Below are 26,009 nucleotides of genomic sequence, written 5' to 3'. Positions count from 1 at the left end.
CATCCAACTCTTGACCACACCCCCCTTTGAGTGGGACTTGAGGACGGGGGTGATCAGAGACTCTCATGGTTTGTTTTGTGTCATTTGATTTATTCCATGTACACTATGAATGCACAATAAAAACAGAAATAAATGAAGTGCTACCACATTCTAAATGGAAAAAGCGCTTTAATAACTAAACATTTTAAGCTAAGTACCTAAGTTTATACCCTTCCTTACAAACTTCTTGCTGAGTCAGCTAATTTTCCAGCATATAAATGATAAATAAGAGATCTGAAATTAAGGGTAACCATCTGTCTATCTGGACTTCTGCAGTGGCTCAAGTGTAAAAAATCAGCCTGCAAGGCAGGAACAACAGGAGACACGGGTTCGATCCATGGGTCAGGGAGATCCCCTGGGGGATGAAATGGCAACCCACTCCAATATTCTTGTCTGGAGAATCCCATGGACAGTGGAGGCTGGTAGGCTACAGTCCATAGGATCACAAAGAGCCAGACATGACTGAGCAACTTAGCATATGCTGGTCCTAAAATTTGTAAGTTTTCTCCCTGAAAAGACTCTTGAGAGTCCCTTGGATGGCAAGGAGATAAAATCAGCCAATCCTAAAGGAAATCAACCCTGAATATTCATTGGAATGACTGTTGCTGAAGCTGAAGCTCCACTACTTTGGCCACCTGATGCGAAGAACTGACTCATTGGAAAAGACCTTGATGCTGGGAACGATTGAAGGCAAAAGGAGAAAAAGGCAGCAGAGGATGAGAAGGTTAAATAATATCACTGACTCAATGGACATGAATCCAAGAAAACTCTAGGAGATAGTGAAGGACAAGGGAACCTGGTGTGCTGCAGTCCCTGGGGTCACAAAGAGTCAGACATGACGTGGTGACTGAACAACAACCCCCTGAGAACATTTAGTTTTCAGAAGCCGTGAAAAGACTGAACTAGTATTGGAAAATAGCAAGAATACACAATAAAAATAACAATATTAAAGAAGACCTGTGTCACTCACAGAGCTCTAGAATTTTGGCATCATCTGTAAAGCTATTCTTGCCAATGTTCAGCTTCTCCATCTAGAAGGTTCAGTAGCTCTGTTTTCTTAGCAAAATGATAACAAGCTGTAAAGTGTTCTGATCTGTTTCGTCACATGACCTCACGCCACTTTTTACTGATATGCATGTTTGTTACCATAGTCAGTGCATGCTACTATGATACCAGCTTGTAAGCAATAATTTTATAAAGGTTAGTGCAGCTTATTTTACATCAAGAAAGCAACTAAAGAGCTTAAAAATTAAAGCAAAAATTAAAAACATCTGGTTTGGGGTCTTTGCACTTGATCGGGTGAATTTGTATATAAATTATACTTAGACCTGAAGGTAGTCATTTTCCATTTTTGCTTTATGATTACCTCAAGTCAGTGTCGTGTCTTGTAAAACCATACCTGCGCTACAGTTCTGTAAACTCTATGAAATAAAACACATCTTTCTGGCTCAGTGAAGTTCAGAAAATCTGGGTCTTCGCTCCTATAAATGTATCATATTGCATTTACTGGCTAATAAAGTCTCAAAGAACAAAATTGCCCTCCTTCTCACAACTTGATCCTTTACAAATTTACAAATGTAAGGCTTTAACCTGCTTGAACTCAACTCTGGCTCCCTGAGGGAAGATACTAACCAAGAGAAGGTGTCTGTTCTGGGTTAGCTGGGCCCGGGCTCCCAGCGGCCACATTGGGAGGGGGCAGCCGTGTGCCTCAAGGGTACAGCTGGCCTCCGCTAGAGGTGTGTGTCGCCTGAGCTAATGAGGTTAATTAACCAAGGTCAGAGCAAGGAGACAAAGGAGAGGGTGGGCAATGAGAAGGCAAAACATGGGGATCAGGTACAAGAAGGCCTGGTCACAGGACAAGCGCGGGACCTGTTATCAAGTCGGAGGCCAACTCCCTGAAAACCAAACAGAGATAAAAGCTGAAGAACAGGTGACATTCTTCAGGATCAAGGTGTTCGTTCCCTCCGAGCCCACAAATGCTTAGAGAAAAATTTCTCTGCAGAGCCTCTGTATCTAGACAGTGTCAGTCCTCTTATCTGAAAAGCCTTTGTGACATCCATGTGGCCTCATGGAGGGTCTTGCGAGAAAAGGCCCTTACTCAAAGCCCACCCAGAGCAAGTCATTTTCGTTTCTTTTTTTTTTTTTTGGTTAAAAGGGTATCGTTTGAAATGAGAGGCTCCAAAGAGGGAAATGTGGGAGAAACCATAATGACGCTGTAGGCAGTAACTTGAACGTGGCCTTGTCTAAAAAGGGCAATTTCTTTATCAAACCGTGAAATGTTTTGTCTATATAGCTCCAAGCATTTTGAACTCAGAGCAGTAAAACAATGAGTTTGTACAGGAAGTAGAGGGTAGGTGGAGAGATGTAAACACCAAAGAAGAGACAAGAAGTAAAAAGCAGGGAGAGAGAGGGTGAATGTGTTTTCTGTCCAAAACAGGGGAGTATGTTTCACCTGTCAGATAAAAACAGCCTGTTTCTGCATCAGATGACTCTCATGGAAGAATGGATTTTTTTTTTTTTTTCTGAATTCCCTGCATGTTTGTTGCTATGTCTGATCACTTAACAAAATAGATAATTAAAGCTGTTTGCTAAATGACTCCAACAATTGCTTCAGTGTTGACACCACCACAAAAATGCAACCCATATATTTTCTAGGTAATCTGAAATCAAAGCTTTGGACCTGAAAGGATTGCCCAGTTTTCCGTTCTGCTCTGCTGGTTGAGCTTCACTGGAAACAGAACAAATGGTTTCTCAGAGTCTGAAATGCACATGGCCCCTTTGTTTTGAAGTTTTTAGCTGGGTGGACGCACTATCCGTTCCTCGCGGTTAAGGACCACTTCTAACTACCTCACTGCCTCCTCAGAGAAGCAGCAGTGCGTGAGCATTATTAAAATGCTGACAGGAAAATCTGTGTCACTAAACTTCAAAATAAACCGTGAAAAGCACTCAGTGACCTCTGGCACCCATGTGCTGGTTTCCTTCATCTTTTAACAATTCAAAATCTTACGGAAAGCAAATACTTTTCATGAAAATGGTTGATCTCCGGCTGCCCCTAGATGACAGTGACCCTCCGGAAACAACATAACATAAGGTCCCAGATTGCATGTTTTTTAATTCAGGTAAAAAAAATCAACTGATGTGAATTTTTGTGGCAACCCTAAACAGTAGAAGCTCAGCCAGACGGTCTGAAGGTAGTCTGTGGAGGGGAGGAAGGGCAGGTGAGGAGCATTGAAAGGCTACAGCTTCTGAAGAATGTTCTTAGGGTAAGAAGTACCTCCATCACCACCACCCACCCCAGCACACACAAACACACACATACATTTTTCCATCCTCACCCCACTTCTTATCAGTTCAGTTCATTTCAGTCGCTCAGTCGTGTCTGACTCTTTGCAACCCCATGGACTGCAGCACGCCAGGCCTCCCTGTCCATCACCAACTCCAGGAGTCCACTCATGTCCATTGAGTTGGTGATGCCATCCAACCATCTCATCCTCTGTCGTCCCCTTCTCCTCCCGCCTTCAGTCTTTCCCAGCATCAGGGTCTTTCCAAATGAGTCAGCTCTTTGCATCAGGTGGCCAAAGTATTGGAGTTTCAGCTTCAACATCAGTACTATAACAGGGTTTATTTTGCTTGTTTTTTTTTTTAGCATATTTGGGGGGCAACTTCCACCATCTCAAGAGTTGCCGCGTTGGTCCCACAGGGCAGGGGCTGAAGTGACCATGTTTGATTAACATATGGAAACAAAATCCACCCTGTGTTTTGGAGCTGAAATGCCAGTTGGTCCTTGTTTTACAAACGCATCTGTAGTTTTTATTTCTGATGTAGATGAGACACCATGACTTTTTTTTTTTTGTTTAAGATTTTGAATGTAAGAGAAAAACTTCCCAGTGAAAAATCTGTTTGCAGTGGTAATGTGCTTGCCTGAACATTTTGGGAAATATTTGCTTATTCTTCACAACAAATATTTGGCAGAGCAACTGTGTTTTAAATAGTAGCTACAACCCTGTAGTGGAGATATGATTACCCAAGTAGTGGTAAACATTTCAAGTCCATTCAATGTAGCATTGTGTTCCTAGTCTATGCTTGCGTGCATGGTAAGTCACTTCAGTCATGTTGGACTCTTTGCAACCCTATGAACTGTAGCCCACCAGGCTCCTCTGTCCATGGGATTCTCCAGGCAAGAATACTGGAGTGGGTTGCCATGCCCTCCTCCAGAGAATCATCCCAACCCAGGGATTGAACCCACGTCTCTTTTGTCTCCCGCATTGGCATGTGGGTTCTTTACCACCAGTGCCACCTGGAAAGCCCAATCTATGCTCAGCACCCTATAAGTGCTGGAAGATATCAAGGAAGTATCAGAAGCACCTTCAGCTTTTTGCAATGTTATTAAAGAGAAAAGACAGAAATAAGGGACTATGTAAGAGAGCGTATAAGGACATTTCAACATGTGACTTGCCAGGGACATATTCTTCTTTTAAGCACTAAAGGGAGAAAAAAAAGTTATAATGTAGCTCTGCTAAGAAAAATGACTTAGCTCTACCTTCATTAGAGGTAGTATGGTACAGTGGGGGGCAGGGGACAGGGAAGAAAGACTTTTAAGGTCAGAGTACCAATCCAGGTAATCAGTGGGGGTGGGAGGGGAGTGGACAAATATCTCAGCCAGAGGGTTCTTACACAGACCTGGATTTGAATCCTGACTCTTCCACTGTTTCATTTTGTGATCTTGGACAAGTTTAGATTGTAATTGCAAATGAGGATAATGATAAGGTATAACTGATTTATTTCAAAGTCTCAACGGAGTAGGGCATACACATGAAATGGATTTATGCTAACCCAACCACTGCTTTTAACATTACTTTGGGAAAGGTTCTCTTCCTCATTGGAAAGCTTGTAATTTCTTATCCCTTTAATAAGCCAGGGAAAATGTCCTGTCCCTGTGTTAAATATTACTGAGATCAAGCAAAATCACTCGGCTGTTTGGTCCAGAAAAGACTTGTTTTGGAAGATAACACCATAAACCCATTCTGAAAGACAAGAGTAAACAAAATAGCTTACTGATCAAAACTAGCTACTTGCTCAACAAGGTTCATTCCAAGATGGGAGCCTTTATTTGCCCTTAGCCAAAGCTGATATGTCACAAACAGCCTGCCCTTACCCAGTGACCCCTACTCCTGCTTTGCAGCACCTGCCCCAATGTTACCAGCCCGGACCCTTAGGCTCTTTTCTAACTGCCCCTCTTTGAGGCACCCCTTTGAGACTTTGTCAAGGTGCTGTTCTCTCTTGGGCTTCCCTGGTGGCTCAGACAGTAAAGAATCTGCCTGCAGTGTGGGAGACCCAGGTTCGATCCCTGGCTTGGGAAGATTCCCCTGGAGCAACTCACTCCAGTATTCTTGTCTGTTCTTTTATTGCAGTAGATTTAATAAACCTCTCTTTGCTTGATCAATAGGTTTTCTGGTGGCTTTTAAAGAAATTAATGGCCAGCACATTCCTTCAGAATAACTTCAGCAGCTCTCATAATATTCTGGCCATTCTGGAATTAAAACACAAGCCTATCTGATCTAGTTTATAAAGTCCAATTTATATCTTCTTCAAAGCACTCACCCAACGTTCCCTCACCCAGCTGCGTGGCTTAAGGAACCTGGGAGTGAGAGGTAGGTTGGCCTTCCTTTAGATGATCTTACTTGCAAAGATGAGATAGAGACACAGATACAGGGAACAAACTTACGGACTCCAAGGGGGTAAGGGTCGGGGGTGGGAAGGAATTGGGAGATTAAGACTGACACATATACACTATGGATACTATGCATAAATAGATGACCAATAAGAACATGCCATATAGCACAGGGAACTCTACTTAATGTCCTTCTGTTTAAATGGGAGTGAGGCGAGAAGGGGAGGGGACATGGCTTGAGATGGCCCTTCCACCTTGGAAGGACTAACACCGCTGGGAGGAGGAAGGTAACTAACTGGTCACTAGCTGGTTGCATGGAGTGGTTTTTCTCATATTGCTGCTCTGGCTGGTTCCATGTGTCCCTACGTCCACCAACATGGTGGCCCCCATGCAGATGGTGCTCGTGGCTTTCTCTGGGCACAGTCTGCATCATGCTGGCCCCTCCGCCACTGATGTCCTTCTCCAAGAAGACAATCTTCTCCATCATACCTGCCTCCCAAAATCTTTCTTGGTGCACTGCCCCCTCTCATAAACTTTCTGCTTCTTCATGTGGAGCCACAGAACTACCAAGAAAATGAGAATGAAACAGAACATGGTAGTGAAAATTAAACACACTTTTAAAATATGTGGCCTGCAGACAATGACTAGAAGTCTTCTTTATTCCTTATCATATGTGATGCATTGTGAAGGGTGATACTACCTTTGTAATTAAGAATGAAATATGAGAATATTATATAAATTTACCATTTTCAAGTATATAAGGTTCACAAGCATTGAGACTTCAAAACCAAAAACTAACCTACCTTGAATTTCTTAAAGTACAAACTAATGCAAATTTACCATCAAGCATTTAAAAATTCTTGTCCAGACCAATAAGGAAGAAAAATTCTGATGCCAGGTTGACACTCTATTTTGACTTATGCCAGAGTGACTCTATCTTGACTTTTTGTTGCTGTTTCCTTTTAATAAATAATCTTTAATTCCATGTCTTAAAAATCAATACTTTGTTGCTGATGTGGTTAGACTCTGTTCAAGGTGTGAAATCAGTATGTGCCAACACAAAAGGAGGATTGCTCTCTTAATAACACTTTTCCCAACATGTCTTAAAGACTATTGGTATTTGGGGAAGAGCCAAAAGAGCAGAGTGAAAAACATTTATAGCATATGAGTGTAATAAAAAATGTAAACATGAACAAACAATACATTAAACTGGTAGGACACAGTTTACATTAGATCACAGGAATGAATATCAAAAATACAGGCGATATTTTTGAAAAAACAACCAGCAGTGAAAAATTTATTTATAATGCAAACCAGACACTCCAAAATAATTTGTGGTTTACTTAATTCTTACCGTCCATCCTATATTCTTTTGAATAAGCTGAAGGAAGGCACCCGAGTAACTACCTCAGCTGTTTTTGATTTTGATTCTGAATTTTCAGTGAGATGAAAACTCTGGTCTCTACAACAAAAAGAGATGGCATCTCATTTTCAGAAATTAAGATTTTTTTTTCCTCATTATAGATACATATTAACAAGAAATGCATTACAATAAATTACTATATTTCCAAATTGGCTCATTATATCCAGGCAAATAATAATTATGTATAAATTCTGAATAAAAGAATATCACATTGCATCTTATGCATTCTGCAATGTGCACTCATAGAAAATCATTACAGTAACAAAACCAGCTGTATGTAATAGAAAGCAAATGATTTACAATGTTACTATGAGAAAGTACTTTATTTCATATTATCATAAAAAGAGCAGAACTGAATATTTGCATGACAAATAGAAGAATCCAGGAAATTCCAAATGCAACTCAGTTTTTTTTTTTTAAAAGGTATTTATGCTGGGAGGTGATTTGAAAGCTTTCTACTCTAGAGAATATTAGCAATTATAATTTGTAGTCATTATTATTTTAACAATTGAAAGAAAAATCTACAAACATTAATAGAATATAGACATAAATACTTGAAATAATATGTGCTTCGATCATACAACATTGACATGAGAAGAGCATATATTTAGTGATTTTGAACACTTTATTTCATTTAAACTGAGAAGTAAAATGATTTTTGTTCCTAAATGAAGCTTGACCCTGAAATTTGAACCACACCAAAAGTCTTTAAAGTCTGTATTTTAATGTTTTATATGTCATTCACTGTAGCTGCCTACAATAGCCTAGTCCAAGAGGACTGGCTCTGCCTATATCCCTAATAAAGTAGAAATCCTATACAGACTGTGGGGCCCACCAGCTCTCTCCTTCCACCAAGCCACAGCCACAGGGATAGAGTCAGAGCTACTCTGATATGCCCTACCTCAGGAAAAGCTGACTTGGGCCTATGAGACACTTAACATCACCAAACTAGAGAAAGTGCGAGGATACAGATATTCATGCAGTTTAGATGATAAAGAATCTGCCTGCAATGCAGGAGACCAGGGTTTGATCCCTGGGTCAGGAAGATCCCCTGGAGAAGGAAATGGCCACCCACTTTAGTATTCTTGTCTGGAGAATCCCATGGACAGAAGAGCCTGGCAGGCTAAGAGTCCCAAAGAGTTGGACACGACTGAGTCAAACACACACACACACACACACACACACACACACATTCATCCCTGAAGTCCAAGCTCCAAGTCCCCTATTCAGTTCAGTTCAGTCGCTTAGTCGTGTCCGACTCTGTGACCCCATGAATCGCAGCACACCAGACCTCCCTGTCCATCACCAACTCCCAGAGTTCATTCAAACTTACATCCATCGAGTTGGTGATGCCATCCAGCCATCTCATCCTCTGTCATCCCCTTTTCCTCCTGCCCCCAATCCCTCCCAGCATCAGAGTCTTTTCCAATGGGTCAACTCTTTGCATGAGGTGGCCAAAGTACTGGAGTTTCAGCTTTAGCATCATTCCTTCCAAAGAACACCCAGGACTGATCTCCTTTAGAATGGACTGGTTGGATCTCCTTGTGGTCCATGGGATTCTCAAGAGTCTTCTCCAACAGCACAGTTCAAAAGCATCAATTCTCTGGTGCTCAGCTTTCTTCGCAGTCCAGCTCTCACATCCATACATGACCACAGGAAAAGCCATAGCCTTGACTAGACAGACCTTTGTTGGCAAAGTAATGTCTCTCTGCTTTTTAATATGCTATCTAGGTTGGTCATAACTTTCCTTCCAAGGAGTAAGCGTCTTTTAATTTCATGGCTGCAATCACCATCTGCAGTGATTTTAGAGCCCAGAAAAATAAAGCCTGACACTGTTTCCACTGTTTCCCCATCTATTTGCCGTGAAGTGATGGGACCAGATGCCATGATCTTCGTTTTCTGAATGTTGAGCTTTAAGCCAACTTTTTCACTCTCCTTTTTCACTTTCATCCAGAGGCTTTTTAGTTCCTCTTCACTTTCTGCCATAAGGGTGGTGTCATCTGCATGTCTGAGGTTATTGATATTTCTCCCGGCAATCTTGATTCCAGCTTGTGTTTCTTCCAGCCCAGCGTTTCTCATGATGTACTCTGCATAGAAGTTAAATAAGCAGGGTGACAGTACACAGCCTTGATGTATTCCTTTTCCTATTTGGAACCAGTCCTGTTGTTCCATGTCTAGTTCTAACTGTTGCTTCCTGACCTGCATATATGTTTCTCAAGAGGCAGGCTATTCAGTTCAGTTCAGTTCAGTCGCTCAGTCATGTCCGACTCTTTGTGACCCCATGAATCGCAGCACACCAGGCCTCCCTGTCCATCACCAACTCCAGGAGTTCACTCAGACTCACATCCAATATGCTTTTCAATATGCTATCTAGGTTGGTCATAACTTTTCTTCCAAGGAGTAAGTGTCTTTTAATTTCATGGCTGCAGTCACCATCTGCAGTGATTTTGGAGGCAGGGTGTTAGAGCTACCAAATAAGAGTTCTCTTACTAATCATGCTTTTCAGAGACACACCTAGTATAAGGTTATTTGCCAGCTTTTGTGGTGGGAGCTGTGGGTGGATGTAAAACATATTTTAAATATAAGTGAAAAATACACTAAATCGGTCCTGGAAATTAGACTTGGTTTATATTTTCATTACTAAGCATCGTATGGCACAATGACATTAACCTGTAATACACCCAATATTACAGCAGAGTAAGCCATTGTTCTAACCTTGGTCCTCCTTTAAGATGTCTTTGTTTCCTAAATTTGAACATTGAATTTTATCTAATGAAGGAAAGCTATAGTGATTAACTGTATCATATGTTGCTAATTAGCCTAAGATGAGCACTGAAAATTGACCCTGGCAACATGTACGTGTAGAGCGGGAAAGACAAAAATCTGATTGGAGCACCGTTCCAGAGGAGATAGGAGAAAGAGAGAGCAAGCTGTGACAAGACTTTCAGGAAGTTTTTCTCCAAAAAGAAATAGAAAAGTAGGGTAGTAGCTGGAGGGGACACAAGGGCAAATGAGCCATTGTTGTTGCTTTTTTTTTGTTTGTTTTTTTAAATGTTTTTTATTGTGGTAAAAGTCACATAATATAAAACATCCTCTTTTAACCATAGTAACTGTATAGTTCAGTGGCACTAAGTACATTCACATTGTTTTGCCACTGTCATCATCCATCTCCTGAATTTTTCACTTTCCTAAACTGAAACTCTGTCCTGTCCCCAATCCCCCTCCTACCCCAGCCCCTGGTGTATACCAATATACTTTCTGAGCCATTGTTGTTTTAATATGAGCAGTATTAGAGAATATGCATATTGCCAAGACGTCGATCCAGTAGAGAAGAAAACAGCTGAGGATGCAGGAGGGAGAAAGAATACTGGAAGATGCAAAACCTTGAGAAGACAAGCGATGAGATGCAACCCCTTCGATCTCTGGGTTGGGACGATCCCTTGGAGGAGGAAATGGCAACCCACTCCAGTATTCTTGCCTGGAGAATCCCATGGACAGACCAACCCAGCAGGCTACAGTCCATAGGGTCCCAAAGAGTCGGACACAACTGAGCAGCTGAGCACACCATCATTGTCAGTTCCTGGTCTTTGGTCCACATGCTCCAAACCTTTCCAATGGTAACTTGGATGATCATTCAGGCCTACCAGTGGTTTCTTAGTCATGTTCTCACCTCTCTAGAGAAAATGAAATTCTCAAGAGGTTTTCTGGTGCCTCTCTGATAACAAGAGGCTCAGGGGGTTACCTCGGATCTTCTCTGTCTAGAGTCCCCCTGACCTGATGTTCTCTTGCTGCGCTGCTGCTCCAAGACAGCATGGTGCAAGGGATTGGGGAGCTCTAGTACCTGGCTCATTTTCAAGAAACTTCCTGGAAAACAGGGTACAAGTGATAACTACTTTTGGTCTAGAAGTTTTATGAACAATATGCCCAATACTCATGCTCAACAAGGGAGAGAAGAGAAATGTCACAGAGACATTAAAATATATCCAACAAGCTTGACCCTCTGTGAAAGTATTCTTATTTTTTTCCCCTTCTCCCTGACCAGTAAAACCTCTGTTCAGTCTAATTCTTTCACCAATTGCATTCTTCCAACATTTTGTATTTACTGCATAAACCATGGCTTTCGTTACCTCTTCCCTTACTGGTTACTTTGACATGGCAACTTTGATGCTGGACCTTGGCATTGTAAGCCTGGCTCTTCTAGCTACTGCCTCAAACTAGGAGGAAAGTCTCAAGGAGACTCTGTATCACTAAGAATGAGAAGCATGGAAGATGTTATCAATGTATTATCAACCCTACAGCCACAAGGGTCTGTTAAGGTGTGTTTTTCCAAGAACGTATGGGGGTTTTCATTCCACAGTACAGTTATATTTAGTCTGTCCAAACACAGTATATTCTGTCAATATATTTGACCCATCACATACATTTATCTATGTAGCTAAGTTATTATTTATTCATTACTTTATAAATTAAATTGAGTTGAACTTAATTTGAATGATGGTAAGGTAGAATTTTCTTGCTTTTCCATCTGTCCAACTCATCTAACTATTGATGCTAAAATGCTAGTAGGTACACAGAAAATTTCATATTTATAAAATTCTTTACACTTTCAGTTCAGTTCAGTTGCTCAGTCGTGTCCAACTCTTTGTGACCCCGTGAATTGCAGCACGCCAGGCCTCCCTGTCCATCACCAACTCCCAGAGTTCACTCAAACTCACGTCCATCAAGTCGGTGATGCCATCCAGCCATCTCATCCTCTGTCGTCCCCTTCTCCTCCTGCCCCCAATCCCTCCCAGCATCAGAGTCTTTTCCAATGGGTTAATTCTTCGCATGAGGTGGCCAAAGTAGTACTGGAGTTTCAGCTTTAGCATCATTCCTTCCAAAGAACACCAGGACTGATCTCCTTTAGAAGGGACTGGTTGGATCTCCTTGCAGTCCAAGGGACTCTCAAGAGTCTTCTCCAACGCCACAGTTCAAAAGCATCAATTCTTCGGCGCTTAGCTTTCTTCACAGTCCAACTCTCACATCCATACATGACCACTGGAAAAACCATAGTCTTGACTAGATGGACCTTTGTTGGTAAAGTAATGTCTCTGCTTCTTAATATGCTATCTAGGTTGGTCATAACTTTCCTTCCAAGGAGCAAGCATCTTTTAATTTCATAGCTGCAGTCACCATCTGCAGTGATTTACAGCATGCTTTTACAATACACTATTGCAGTTTACTCTCTGGCAAATGTCTAATAAACATAATTAGTAGATTAAAGTGGTATGTGAACTTTGGTCTTCTGAATGGAAACCCAACAATTTCCCATCATTGGGTTATGAAAGCAGAAATGATGTCAAAAGTGACTTTTTCCCCAATGGATGGGTTCACTGCTACATGTCAATCCCTCTGCAGTTTATGCAGAGCATTTTTTTTTTTTAATTTGGCTATGCCAAAAGGGCTGTGGAGATCTTAGCTCCTGGACCAGAGATCAAACCCACATCCCCTGCAGTGGAAGGGCAGAGTCTTAACTACTGGACTGCCAGGGAAATCTCATCTCCTGCAGTTTATGGATGCCAAACACCACAGTAAAGGCTGCTGCTTCAGAGAGTATGCCAGGTGTTGCAAAATAGATTGATTCTCTTTTGCTTGCCTCTGCGCTTTCACTAAGGCAGCATTAGGCTCTGGGATTGTGTCAAGGATGCTATGATAATGCTTGAAGCCAGTTGAAGTACAAGAGTTGTTCTAAGGATGTGAAAAATTTGGTTTCCAAGTGTTCTGTCTCATCCTGATGTGAGCAGTGCCTGAGAGGACAGTCTCCCTTATAACCTTCCTTCTTCTTTGTGATGGGATATGAAAAATCAATGGTGATTGATGTTTATGTTGGTTGTAGCTTTATCTCTTTCAAATTAAATGAGTATGTGATGTTAAAGAATTTAGCATAAGGTAAGCAGGGAGGCCTGGTGTGCTGCAATTCATGGGGTCGCAAAGAGTCGGACATGACTGAGCAACTGAACTGGACTGAACTGAAGCCATCAGCAAATAGTGGCTATTATTATCATTAATATAGAGATGCAAGAGTGCCCAGTCACACAGTCATGTCCAACTCTTTGCAACTCTATGGACTTTAGCCCACCAGGTTTCTCTGTCCATGGGATTCTCTAGGCAAGAATATTAGAAATTGAAAATGTTAGTCACTCAGTCATGGCTGACTCTTTGTGACTCCATGGACTGTAGCCCACCAGGCTCCTCTGTCCATGGAATTCTCCAGGCAAGAATACTGGAGTGGGTTGCCATTTCCTTTTCCAGGGGATCTTCCTGACTCAGGGGTTGAACCTGCATCTCCTACATTACAGGCAGAATCTTTACTGATGAGCCACTGGGGAGGCCCTAATATAGAGATAACATGCTTAAAATTAGAGTGGTATGTGGAAGTTTGAAAACACTGATCAGTCACTGAATGTTTATCTTACTAGGTGTACCAAAGGATGTGATGCTTCTGTTTTTAATATTATCATAATTCTAAGTAAAAATCTAATATATTAAAATACTATCTGGTATATAATCTATTAAGTTTCTAATGCAGCTACTTGTACAGAAAGAAGTTACATAATTTAGGGAGTATTCATTATTTTTCTGCAACTCAAAATCTAATTAAGTTGTTAAAATGATACTTTTAAAAGTTAATGTTAACTATTAAATGAAGGTCTGACTATTAAGGAGTTATTTTATTTTTATTTGGAAAAAGTGTCTGATAACATTGGGTTTGGCTTGAAACTAAAGTAACTCAGAGTCTCCACTGGTAGACTGTCACCCACTGAGCTAGTGAGGCACCTGCTGCAGCTGTGTGTGTGTGTGTGTGTGTGTGTGTGTGTGTGCTAAGTCGCTTCAGTCGTGTCTGACTCTTTGAGACCCTGTGGACCGTAGCCCACCAGGCTCCTCTGGCCATGGGATTCTCCAGGCAAGAATACTGGAGTAGGTTGCCATGCCCTCCTCCAGGGGATCTTCCAACCCAGGGATCAAACACACATCTCCTGAGACTCCTGAATTGCAGGAGGATTCTTTACCACTGAGCCAGCTGGTAGGGAGTTCCCACCAGCTGCAGCTCCAGATGCTTAACTCCTTGGTGAAGAACAGTCCAGAACAACTGTGCTGCTGACTGCTGCCTTCAGATATGAGGAAAATTGTTTCAAAGAGAAGTGGAATTATACCACCAGCCCAACAGCCATGAACAACTTTTGAGCACTTCCTGTGTGCCAGTTCCTCCCTGAACTTTACCTGACCCATTTCATCCTCCCAACAACTCCTTTTGCAGATGAGGAAGCCTAAATTTAGAGAGTTTACATAATTTTCCAAAGGTCACACTGGTAGGTAGTGCCCAGGGGACAAAACCTTTCCTGCGATGGGCACTCAATGAAAGCTGAGTGAATGTTTCTATCTGAGTGAGTGTCTGTATGCCAGGAACTTTGGAGTAAATCTTGCTTTAGAAAATGTTGCAGCCCTTGATTCCTGAGATGTTTCATGCTCCAGACTTCACGTTTTCAAAGCTGGTTTGTCCCATTCCTTTCCAGTGTTCAAATGTATAAGAGCAAAGAGAAATAAAAACCCTTGAAATTACAAAGATGATTTAGTAAAAACTTGAGCTTAGAAATTCAAACAATGTATTTTGCAGTTTGGACAGGAGTTGTTTCTTTTTTTTTAAACTTCCTTAATTTATTTTTAAAATTTATTTTTAATTGGATGATAACTGCTTTACAATGTTGTATTGGTTTCTGCCATACATCAACATGAATCAGCCATGGGTATGTATATGGCCCCTCCCTCTAGAACCTCCCTCCCACCTCTCACCCCATTCCACCCCTCTGGTTGTCACAGAGATCTGGATTGAGCTCCTTGCCTCATACAGCAAATTCCTATTGGCTATCTATTTTACATATGGTAAAGCATATGTTTCAATGCTACTTTCTCAATAAACGTCCTTAATTTTTATTAAGATCTCAGGTTACAAGAGCATACTTATCGGTACAAGTTCCACAGTCTAAATACCTTATCCTTCTAGATAAGCCTGATCAACAACCACAGTAAAAGGTTGACGTGAGTCTATTGGGAAGCAGTTCTAGATAATCTGAGATCCAAGTTTGGAAGTAGAAGAAATTTACAGGCTGCTGTTTTACTAAAGAAGAATTTAAGTTGCTTAAGGTCATACACACCATTGGTTGGCTGAGCCAGGTGGCCCCTCTTCATTCAGTGCCCCTTCCATTATCACCTCACTTTCCAGAAGCAAGTATTGCTTTCAAGTCTACATTGCCAAACTAACCTTGTCCTGTGCTTGGTCGTGTCTGACTCTTTGCGAACCCATGGACTCTCCTCTGTCTATGGGGATTCCCCAGGCAAGAACACTGGAGTGGGTTGCTAAGCCCTCCTCCAGGGGGTCTTGGGGATCCAACTCAATTCTCCTGGATTGCAGGCAGATTCTCCGTCCTGGAGAAGGAAATGGCAACCCACTCCAGTATTCTTGTCTGGAGAATCCCATGGACGGAGAAACCTGATAGGCTATAATCCATGGGGTCCCAAAGAGTCAGACATGACTGAGCGACTTCACTCACTCACTCACTCACTCACTCTTTACCGTCTGAGCCACCAGGGAAGCCCTGCCAAGCTAAGTCTGATGCTTAATTCTGGCTACATAGATCATCAGTGATCACTTCAATGATGAGAAAATGATTATAATACAGGGTCAAAATCTTCTGTCCCTGAATCATAAACTGTAAGTGCTAGGAAGGTGACCTAATCCAGACCGTGTAAAAGATAAGAACCCGGTTCTAAGCCCTAACTACCTTTATTATCAGACATTCAGATGGACTAAAATACTGTTCAGGCTGATTGAAAACTGCTTAGCAGAAATAGTTTGAAATCTGACCTTGGGACAAGAAGCGTTGGGTCTGTGCCTCAAAATGCAATACTTTTCACCCAGTTTTATATCAAACACACAAAATATAACACTACTTTTAAAGTCCTCTATTTTGTTTTGTGTGGATTAAATAAGTAGAAAGGGAGAAAGGGCGCTAGGTATTATGCAGGGGGAGAAAATTATCCCACCAAATGCTTTTGCCAGCTGCTCACCAGTTTAATGCTCTCCAAAGGAACATATATGTTAGTTTCAGAAATATTGTAATTCTAATCCTTTATTTGCTTTGTAAAATCCTCCATCTTTGATTTTAACTGGTCATGAAAAAATATCATCAGCTGTTTACAAAGTACAAGGATGATAAGTTTATGTTAGTCTGATAAACATTTCTTTCAGCAATAATCAGTATGATCCAGCCCTTGTTAACCTCCACATAAATCCAGAAAAGTAACCACGTTCTGGAAGAGTTCAGCAAGGCTCATGACAATGAGATAATCACAACTTGAAGACAAATACCTGTGTATTTGCAAAATCTTCCCAACTCATGCATCCAACCTGGATCTCCTATGTTGCAGGCTGATTCTTAACCCTTTGAGCCACCAGGAAAACCTACAGGTGTCAGTCACTCAGCTGACTTTGTTAAGGGAACAAAAATTGCATAACATAATAGTAAGATACTATGAAGGGGAAATTAAAAAAAAATCTATATAAAACATTTTTACATACAAATATGTATCCTGGTCCACAAATTCTTACCCTTCTCAACACATTATGAATAAAAGTTATGTTTATTATTATAAATGAAAAGTTTAAGGCTTTTCAAAATTCCTTACACCTTTATGTAATTTCTTTCAAATCTTGAGTTGTTAGTGTCAATTTCGTCATGCAGGATCTATAAACACAAGTTATATTTACTTCCTTTCTGTAATGATCATTTTCATTTGGAAGAGAGAGATCTTTTTCAGCTGAATTAGAAGATCCTTTATTAATAAATTACATTAAAAAGGGAATCTGCTTTAGTATACCAAGCAAATTCAATTAGACAACGATAATGCAATTTGCTTGTGTTCTGGATGGACTACTTAGAATTATTAAATGACAGAGACTGCTTTAAGTGGTTCCTGTTAAAGACTCTTACTTTACAAATGAATAAACAGAGGTCCAAAGAAGGAAAATGACTTCCCTAAAGATATGAAACTTGTAATAGGCAGCCCAGTTTTCAATCAGGCTGTTGACTAGAGCACTTTCAACTACACACCACACTGCTTCTCCTACATCACAAACTGTCCTACACTGCCCAATCCCAGAGACAAATTAATCAGTGATGAAAACAAGACAATCACCAAAAACTCCAATACTAGTTTATAGCAATTATAATTTCAAATCAGTTTTGCAAATTACTTTTCAACTGATTATGTGGAGATTACCTACATACGAATCTCTAACATAAATCTGAGTTTTACTGTATTGTGTGTGTGTACAAGGGTTTCCCAGGTGGCACTCAGTTCAGTTCAGTTCAGTCGCTCAGTCATGTCCAACTCTTTGCAACCCCATGAATTGCAGCATGCCAGGCACCCCCTGTCCATCACCAATTCCCGGAGTTCACCCAAACTCATGTCCATTGAGTCGGTGATGACATCCAGCCATCCCATCCTCTGTCGTCCCCTTCTCCTCCTGCCCCCAATCCCTCCCAGCATCAGAGTCTTCCAATGAGTCAGCTCTGCACATGAAGTGGCCAAAGTACTGGAGTTTCAGCTTCTGCATTCAGCATCAGTTCTTCCAGTGAACACCCAGGACTGTTCTCCTTTAGAATGGACTGGTTGGATCTCCTTGCAGTCCAAGGGACTCTCAAGGGTCTTCTCCAACACCACAGTTCAAAAGCATCAATCCTTCAGTGCTCAGCTTTCTTCACAGTCCAACTCTCACATCCATACATGACCACTGGAAAAACCATAGCCTTGGCTAGACTTTGTGGGCACAGTAAAGTCTGGCACTAGTGGTAAAGAACCCGCTCTCCAATGCAGGAGACATGAGAGAAGTGGGTTCAAACCCTGGGTCAGGAAGATCCCTTGGAGAAGGGCATGACAACCCACTCTAGTGTTCTTGCCTGGAGAATCCCATGGACAGAGGAACCTGGCAGGCTACAGTCCAAAGGGTCACAAAGAGTGGGATACAACTGAAGCGACCTAGCATGCACCTGTATGGGTATAAATTTTATATATATTTGAGTTGTATATATATTTGCAGCATGTGTGTGTGTGCATATATCTGAAGACTATAATGATACATCAGGAAAGCTTCTTGTGGCCGTGTGTCTCTGAACCTCCACATGAAAAACAGTATCTGTTACATAATGTATATGTTATTTAACGGATATGTGGGCTATTTAAAAACTAAGAGCATTATTATTGTCCTAAAATAGATATTTAAGTCTCAGTTTTAAAGATGTTGATGCCGAAAGAAGGGGTAAGGATTGTTTATGATGAAGTTTAGCATAAGTCTCCTTGCGGGGTTTTCTTAAAGCTGCAGCATTAGTAAATATTTTCATCTGTGAAATTCTCTACTACTGGAGAGTATTATTTGTACTTTCTGAACAAATAGTTCTTATTCCTTGCAGCAGTATTGTTAACAGTTAGAAATTTCAGCATTTTCCTTTTTTATGTTATGTTATTTTCCCAAACCCTTAATTTTGGAATTTCACCAAACATTTCAGGACATATCATTTGTCACAGGATAACTTTAAAAAGGGACTCTCGTCCATTCGTAAGGTATGTTGTTCTTACAACACATGCAATCCTTTTTCCTTGTCTAAACTCTGGTTCATGTATATCTTTCAATTAGTAAAAAGAACCTTTAAACTGTAAGACAATAAACATTTTTGTAGAACCACTTTCATCTCAGATCTTGCATAATTACCATTATATTTCACAATGAGCCAACCATATATTTGACCTGACTGACATGTTTTTACTCTTAATACAAATAATCAAAAAAGAAAAAAATCTTTCTTATGGGAAACCACTTTTACAAATGCAATTAAAGACTCTTTTTAGGTCATTTTGATTTGCTTGTTTATTTGCTTCCTCTGGGGCAAAAATAAACTATTTTCTTATTATGGCTCAGGACATTAAGTCATAATTTGTGAACTTGCCAGACAGTAAAACTGAACAATTTTGGCTCTGGCCAAGTTTTGGGAAAACTCAAAAGAAACTTAGGTGCAACAGGAAGAGATGTTAGTAATTCCAGTTGTTCAGCTGTTGCCTTTAGAGTATTCCCTGAATTGTGTTAGAGTGTGTTACTGCTTTGCTGTGAACCATAACTGCCAACTTCCACCCTAGAGATGGCTATATTTCAGATGAATGAAATGATATTTGTAAACAAGTTAGTAATCATTCATAAAGCTTACCAAACAATTTAAGCTCTTCAGAAACACACATTCACTATTATAATCAGTTGCCTATTGCTTACTTAATTAGAGCTTTTAATAGAGAGGAAGACTTTTAAAAATGCAATTTACAACAATTCTAAATTTAAATTTATTTTTATGATGTTTGTTTTGTTTTCGTAAGTTTCAGGTGTCAATTGATTTCTCCCCAGACAACCTGGTTGAAATTCCACCCTTGATTATTCCAATGCACTCTTTAAAAATTCCTCAGAATATTTTTCTTTAAGGCTAACAACTGCCCACTCTGGAGTCCAGAAGCAATGTTTACAGTATGATGATTTTGTTCTGCTTCCCACACATGGCTTTTTCATAGACTGTCTCTCAGAGATGAAAAATTCTGCCTCTTTTTTAGATTTTAACTTTCATCAGAATGACCTGAAACCAAGTCTTTTCATCCTAGATGACTCGAGATGATTCAACATTTATCTGTAGTTTGGGTCCCTGAATATCTTGGTGGTAAATTAATCTAGGGCTGCTCTGGTGGCTCAGCGGTAAAGAATTCGCCTGCCAGTGCAGGAGACAAGGATTTGATCCCTAGGTCAGGAAGATCCCCTTGAGAAGGAAATGGCAAGCCAATCAAGTATTCTTGCCTGGAAAATCCCACAGGCAGAGCCTGGCAGCCCACAGGTCATGAGTTCGCAAAGAGTCAGACAAAGCTTAGCGACTAAACACCAACAAATTAACCTAATATCTCTTTTTAGATTGCCTACTTCATGGAGAACTCACACCAGTCACTGCACGTAAGCAGTACCAAAAAAACCCCATGGTTTCCAATAAATGAAATCTATAGATGTCAGCAAGTGTCAGTGGGTCCCTGAAAGAATGTGCTGGAACATGAGTAGGTTTTGAGATTTGTGGTGTTCTTTAGGCTCAGGGCTTCCCTGGTGGCTCAGTTGGTAAAGAATCCACCCGCAATGCGGGAGACCTGGGTTCGATCCCTGGGTTGGGAAGATCCCCTGGAGAAGGGAAAGGCTAACCACTCTAGTATTCTGACCTGGAGAATTCCATGGACTGAAAAGTCCATGGGGTCACCAAGTCAGACATGACTGAGTGACTTTCACTTCACTTTCACTTTCTTTAAGCTCAAGTGAGTACCTTCTTTCTGCAAGATTTAAATAATATATAATGTTATCCCCTCTACCCGCAAGGTTTTTCAACTGTATGATTGTTCTTCTGACACAAATGTATCAGACTCTCCCAAATCTCCACTCAAAAAATATTTAATGAAAAGACCTTGTTTCTAAAGAGTTTTAAGTTCTGCAGCTATTATCCATGGGGTCACTGAGGGGGGAAAAAAGAAAAAAACCATGGAGAATACAATGTTCTCAAGTGGGAACGTTTTAAACCTCACCTGAAAACGATAAACATAATACTTTACATTTTTGTAGTCATTTAGAGTTGGAAATATGTATGCACCTCTAGCATACTGTTTTACTCTCCAAATTAGTTTTGTAAATAGAGAAAGGCACTGGATTATTCAACAACTGTCCATTGCCTGCTAAGCGCTCTGAAGGGATGATCCACAATACACAGGGCAATCCAAAGAAGATTCGACTTTCCTTGGGAAGATAAGACATAAATAGAAGTAAATACAATAAATTGTAGCCTGCCAGGCTCCTCTGTCCACAGAACTCTCTAGGCAAGAATATTGGAGTCGGTAGCCATTCCTTTCTCCAGAGGCTCTTCTTGACTCAGGGACCAAACCCAGGTCTCTTGCATTGCAGGCAGATTCTTTACTGTTTGAGCCACCAGGGAAGAATACAATAAATGTAGTATATAAATATCTCCTGTAATAGAGAAATAGAGGGACAAAGGCAAGCTGAGAATTATGTTCCATACTATGCCAGGAAATGTCCATGAATTATCTCTTAATACCCTCCTAACTCTATAGTAGCAATCTTCTGGACAATTTATGGACAAGGAAATCCAGGCTCCCAGAATCTAAGTTCTTTGTCTCAGGAAGCTAAGTGCTCATCATGAGCTCTGGACAAGAAATTTCTGGCAGTCAGGACATCAAACAAGGCTCCTGACTCATCAGTCATTACCTGCCCTTCTCCTGCTAGGTCAGAATGGTTTTGGAAAAAATGCAGTATTAGCACATCTCCTTTTTTTTTCCCTCTTAACACTGTACTGGTGTCCATCAGGCCTTGCCCTCAGGGCAGGTAAGGAACTTGTCATCCCCCCTTGGTGAAGGAGGTTGTTTGCTTTTCTTAGCTGACTTCGTTGAATACGAGAATCACCTCTGGGTTTGGCTTCTGAAGTTAGACTACCAGACTGAGTGCCCAGGAGGTTCTTGGACGTTGAGTCCACAGTCTCAGGGATGATGGAGACGTTTTGCTTGTGAAGAAACCAAGGTTCAGGCAGCGGAAATCACCTGACCAGGGTGATACAGTCTGATGTTGGTAGACACGGTACTAGAACCAGGTCTCCGGACTCCAGCCCAGTGCCTCCCAGGATATAATTAATTAACCCCCGTGTTACTTTGGAATCTTTTATCTGCTTGCCTCTACCGTCATTTGAGTTGGGGATGTCATTCCAATCAACAGCCTTCTCTCTTCAAAAACACAAAAGTGGATAAGGGGAGGGGGGGGGGGGGAGAAAAAGTATGTTTTCGGCCTATGAAGGTGACTGATTCATTTCACCATCATTCATCCGATGCCCGCTCGGTGCCAGATACTGGGCATCCAGGGTACAGCAAAGACGGCTTCCAAAGATCGAAAATGGGTCTCTCCCAAGACCGGGCAGACTCCGGGCCTTGGCTGCCTCCTCTCGGATTGGTCTCCCGGAGGCCCGCCAACCACCCCTCACCCCCCCAGCCTCCCCGCCCCGCAACTGCCAGCTCCTGCAGGTTCCCACGTCCCCAGCACCCAGCGCAATGCCAAGCCCCAAGCTGGCGCGAACCAGCAGGACGAACACTCAATATACCGGTGCCGAGCTCTCCCGGGCTCCCGCGAGGCACGCCCCCAGTCACCAAGGCAACCGGGGCGGTGCTGACCCTTGACCCCGGGGCCCCGCCCGGCCCCGCCCGGCCCCGCCCCGTCGCATTCTCGAGACCGACATGGAGAAGGCGAACCCGGAAGTGCCGGCGCCGCCCGCTCGGTGCTAGGAGCCGCCGGCCCGGCGAGGTCGAGCCGCGCGCCCACCGCCCTGCAGCCCGCCGCCCGCCGCCCCGCGGTCCTCTCGCGCCGAGGCAGCCGGGGCCCCCCTCCCCAGGTCTCACTCCACTCCCGCCCCCCCACCACACCCCGCCCCGGGCGATCGGCCCCCGCCCCCACGCCCGCACGAGAGGAGGAGCCGAGGCGCGGGGGAGGAGGAGGGAGAGGTTTGCTAGAGGGAGCGAGGCCGCGCGAGCCGGCGGCGGTTCGTATTACCGGGGTCGGGAGGAGGAGCCCGGCTGGGCCCGCGCGGACTCGCGCAGGGCGAGCGGGAGGCGCGGAGGAGGCGGGAGGCCGGCGGCCCGGTTGCGAGGAGGCCGGCGGGAGGCCGGGGGCTGAGAATTAGGGCGTGGGGGCGCACTCCTTTCCTCCGCCGCCCTCCGCCGGGGCCTTGGCCGCCGGGCCTCCGGTGCCCGGCAGGCCCGGGAGCCGCCCGCCGCTGCCGAGGGCCCGTCCCGGGGCGAGGCGGGGGGGCGGCGGAGCGTGGAGGTGCGGACGCGAGGCCTGGACGGCGCGGCCAGGTGATGCTGGGCCCCTGTGCTTCTCCAGAGGAAAGGGGACCCCTTCCCACCACCAGCACCGCAGAACAGCCGTGCCCCCGGGCTGCCCCAGCCAGGCGTTTGGACCTCAGCCCTAGAGGGAGTCGGGCAGCTGTGAGTTTGCCTGCCTCCGTTAAGTGCCCTTAGGATGCAGTGATCAAGGCATCAGGCTCTCCCTGCGGGAGGGGCTCTTCCTGCGCTGGTGAACTCGGTGCAGAGAAAAAGGACAGAATGATGCTCTCCGAGCAAGCCCAAAAGTGGTTTCCGACCCATGTGCAGGTCACCGTGCTCCAAGCCAAAGATCTTAAGCCAAAAGGCAAAAGTGGCACCAATGACACATACACTATAATTCAGCTGGGAAAGGAAAAGTACTCCACCTCTGTAGCTGAGAAAACCCTTGAGCCAGTCTGGAAGGAAGAGGCCTCTTTTGAGCTACCTGGGCTGCTAATGCAGGGGAATCCAGAGAAATACATCCTTTTCCTCATAGTTATGCACAGGTCCCTGGTGGGTCTGGATAAGTTTTTAGGGCAGGTGGCCATCAATCTCAATGACATCTTTGAGGACAAACAAAGAAGGAAAACAGAGTAAGTTATGTAATTTATTTTGAATTGGGGGGGGAGCTTAGCTATTATCTGAATGGATTTTCTGTTCTTGGAAATTATTTGTCTACTTGGGGCATTGGTTTTTGGACTGAAATATGACCCAGTTTTAAGCACCATATTTGCATAAATCTGAAGTAAAAATAGCCCCTGTTAAGACACATTTTTTTTTTTTAGGTGAAGTCTTTAATGATCCATTACTCTCGTTTGAGGTGAACCTCTTCAATAATTGAATATTTTGCGCAGGATTTTAAGTAAATTAACATTGTTTCACTACTTATAAGAGGACTGGGCCGCAGTGTTGTTGATCAATTTAAATTATTACAATTTTTAAACATTACAATTTTCAGAAAATGGAACATCAGAAAAGTAAATCTGCCAATATGCCCTTTTCTATATATATATATATATATTTAAATTTATTTTGTAGTTGAACTCTGAAGCTGTCAAGTGGTGAATTACCCAATTTAGAACTCAATATTTTATTTCAGCATTGTAAACAGAGTTGGCTTTTATTTTAGCTCAGATTTCAGGGTCAGTACATCGTGGTGGAGTTTAAAGATATTAAAAGAAAAAAGTTTTAAAAGTATGTATAGACATCCTCATTCTTGAACATAGTTACTTCAAAGTTAGTTCTGCAAAGCCAGTGTGTTTAGACTGTATTAAATGCTATCAGATTGGAAACTGATTAAATTCTTGTGATGAAATGACATATTCAGTAAAAACATGGACTTTTTAATATGACTTCCAAACTTGGGTTAGATATATTCTAACTTAAAAAAACCATAATATAAGTTAAAACTAGGATATTATTGCTTAAATTGAAAAATAGTATGTTTTCTGAGAGAGTGATACCCCTTTCTTAAACTTATAATTACTCTAGTCTGAAAGAATGTTTGAAGTGGATGGAATTAATGGTAGAAAAATATAGGTTGAATTTATAAGGGGATGTCACATTTCAAAAATAGCTTTGCTGTTATAACTGATATTTATTTATGCTTTTAAAAACTTTCTTGAAGATCATGTTATTTTCTTATATTTTAAAACAACCATGTCATGTTTTTTCTATACCTACCTTCCTGCAGACTTATCTTGATTGAAATTTTTACTTTCATTGAGAAAATGTTTTTTAATCAGGTCTTTACCTAAGGACCTAAAGGTTTAATATATGTAAGGTAAAGGGTAGAGAGATAAGTAATACTAGGAATGCCAGAGGAAACTGAAGAGATGAAAATATTTTAGAAGGAGAGAAAATGGTTTAAATAAAGTGTAAAGTTGAATATATATCAGTGATTTTAATAATACTGGTTGATACCTATGAAGTAGCATTCAGTTACCTCTGAGGAGTTCTTCATCAAATTTAAACTGAAAAATGGATAATCCCTGACTAATTTATTGCAAATTGCCAATTTTGGATGACCTTACTAAATAATATTTAGAAGTGTTTTGAATGTAAACTTTTTAAGTTTATTGCATCTTCAAATTTGATACTGCATTTACAGTACTTTTAACGTTAATGAATGATATACTGCAGGCCTTCTCTGAAATATAAATGTTCCAAATGAAAGTAGGCCCGACTGTGAACCCAGGGATTCTGAAGATGGAATACACTTTTAAAGTTTCTTCTTGTTTTACTCCTTATCTTTGGCAGCATCACAGTTACAATAAATTTGGCTGTAAGCAATACTCTAATATCGTTGTCTCCCTACAGAAATTCTCTATTGGCTACTAAAAAAGAACGGATTAGGACTTTTGGGGAGGAAAATGCGTTTAAATGTTATCAACAGCGCTTGTGATGTTGTTGCATTCAAAGTGATTTTCAGGTTATTAAATCCCTAATATTTTCTTTGTGGATAAATGGAGACCACATATTTGATGAGATCTCTTTATTTGTAATATTTCTAGTTTTTAATATAGTTAATAGCTTCCTTCTGCAGCACAACTATACATACGGCCCAGTAAGAGACAGACTTGAGCTACCGGTGTATTGCAAGAAAGATATTTAATATTCTGCACATTGCTGAGCCTTGTCAGCAGATTCCCAAGTGCTTTTTAGAAAATGGGTATGGGTGATGAAGGCGACCAGCTGATTTGGAAGTCCCATGGAACTGCTGGGTGTGACACTTTCTGCTCTTGACACTAAAGACAAGTATTTACAGCTTGTCTTCCATGATAAGCAAAGAAGTGTGGTGGCTAAAAGTATCATTTGATTTATTTTTATACCTTGAAATTAAAAGCTTTTTTCCTT

The 26,009-nt window shown here is 41.8% G+C and overlaps 1 protein-coding gene across 5 annotated transcripts in view; it reads left to right on the top strand.

The window, feature by feature from the left end:
* The first annotated feature begins 22,509 nt into the window (after nt 1-22,509).
* RAB11FIP2 (RAB11 family interacting protein 2) overlaps nt 22,510-26,009 on the top strand; it is a 43,645-nt gene continuing 40,145 nt past the window's right edge. For all 5 annotated transcript variants that reach the window (XM_004020222.6, XM_042238914.2, XM_027960509.3 and 2 more), the window contains exon 1: nt 22,510-23,746. In XM_004020222.6, coding sequence (XP_004020271.1) covers nt 23,394-23,746 — 353 coding nt within the window. In that variant the 5' untranslated portion in view covers nt 22,510-23,393. The remainder of the gene's footprint in view (nt 23,747-26,009) is intronic.

Source organism: Ovis aries, chromosome 22 (assembly GCF_016772045.2).
Source record: "Ovis aries strain OAR_USU_Benz2616 breed Rambouillet chromosome 22, ARS-UI_Ramb_v3.0, whole genome shotgun sequence".
Classification (NCBI taxonomy): Eukaryota; Metazoa; Chordata; class Mammalia; order Artiodactyla; family Bovidae; genus Ovis; species Ovis aries.
Note: the sequence above shows the minus strand (reverse complement) of the source record. Positions and strands in the feature narration are given on the sequence as shown.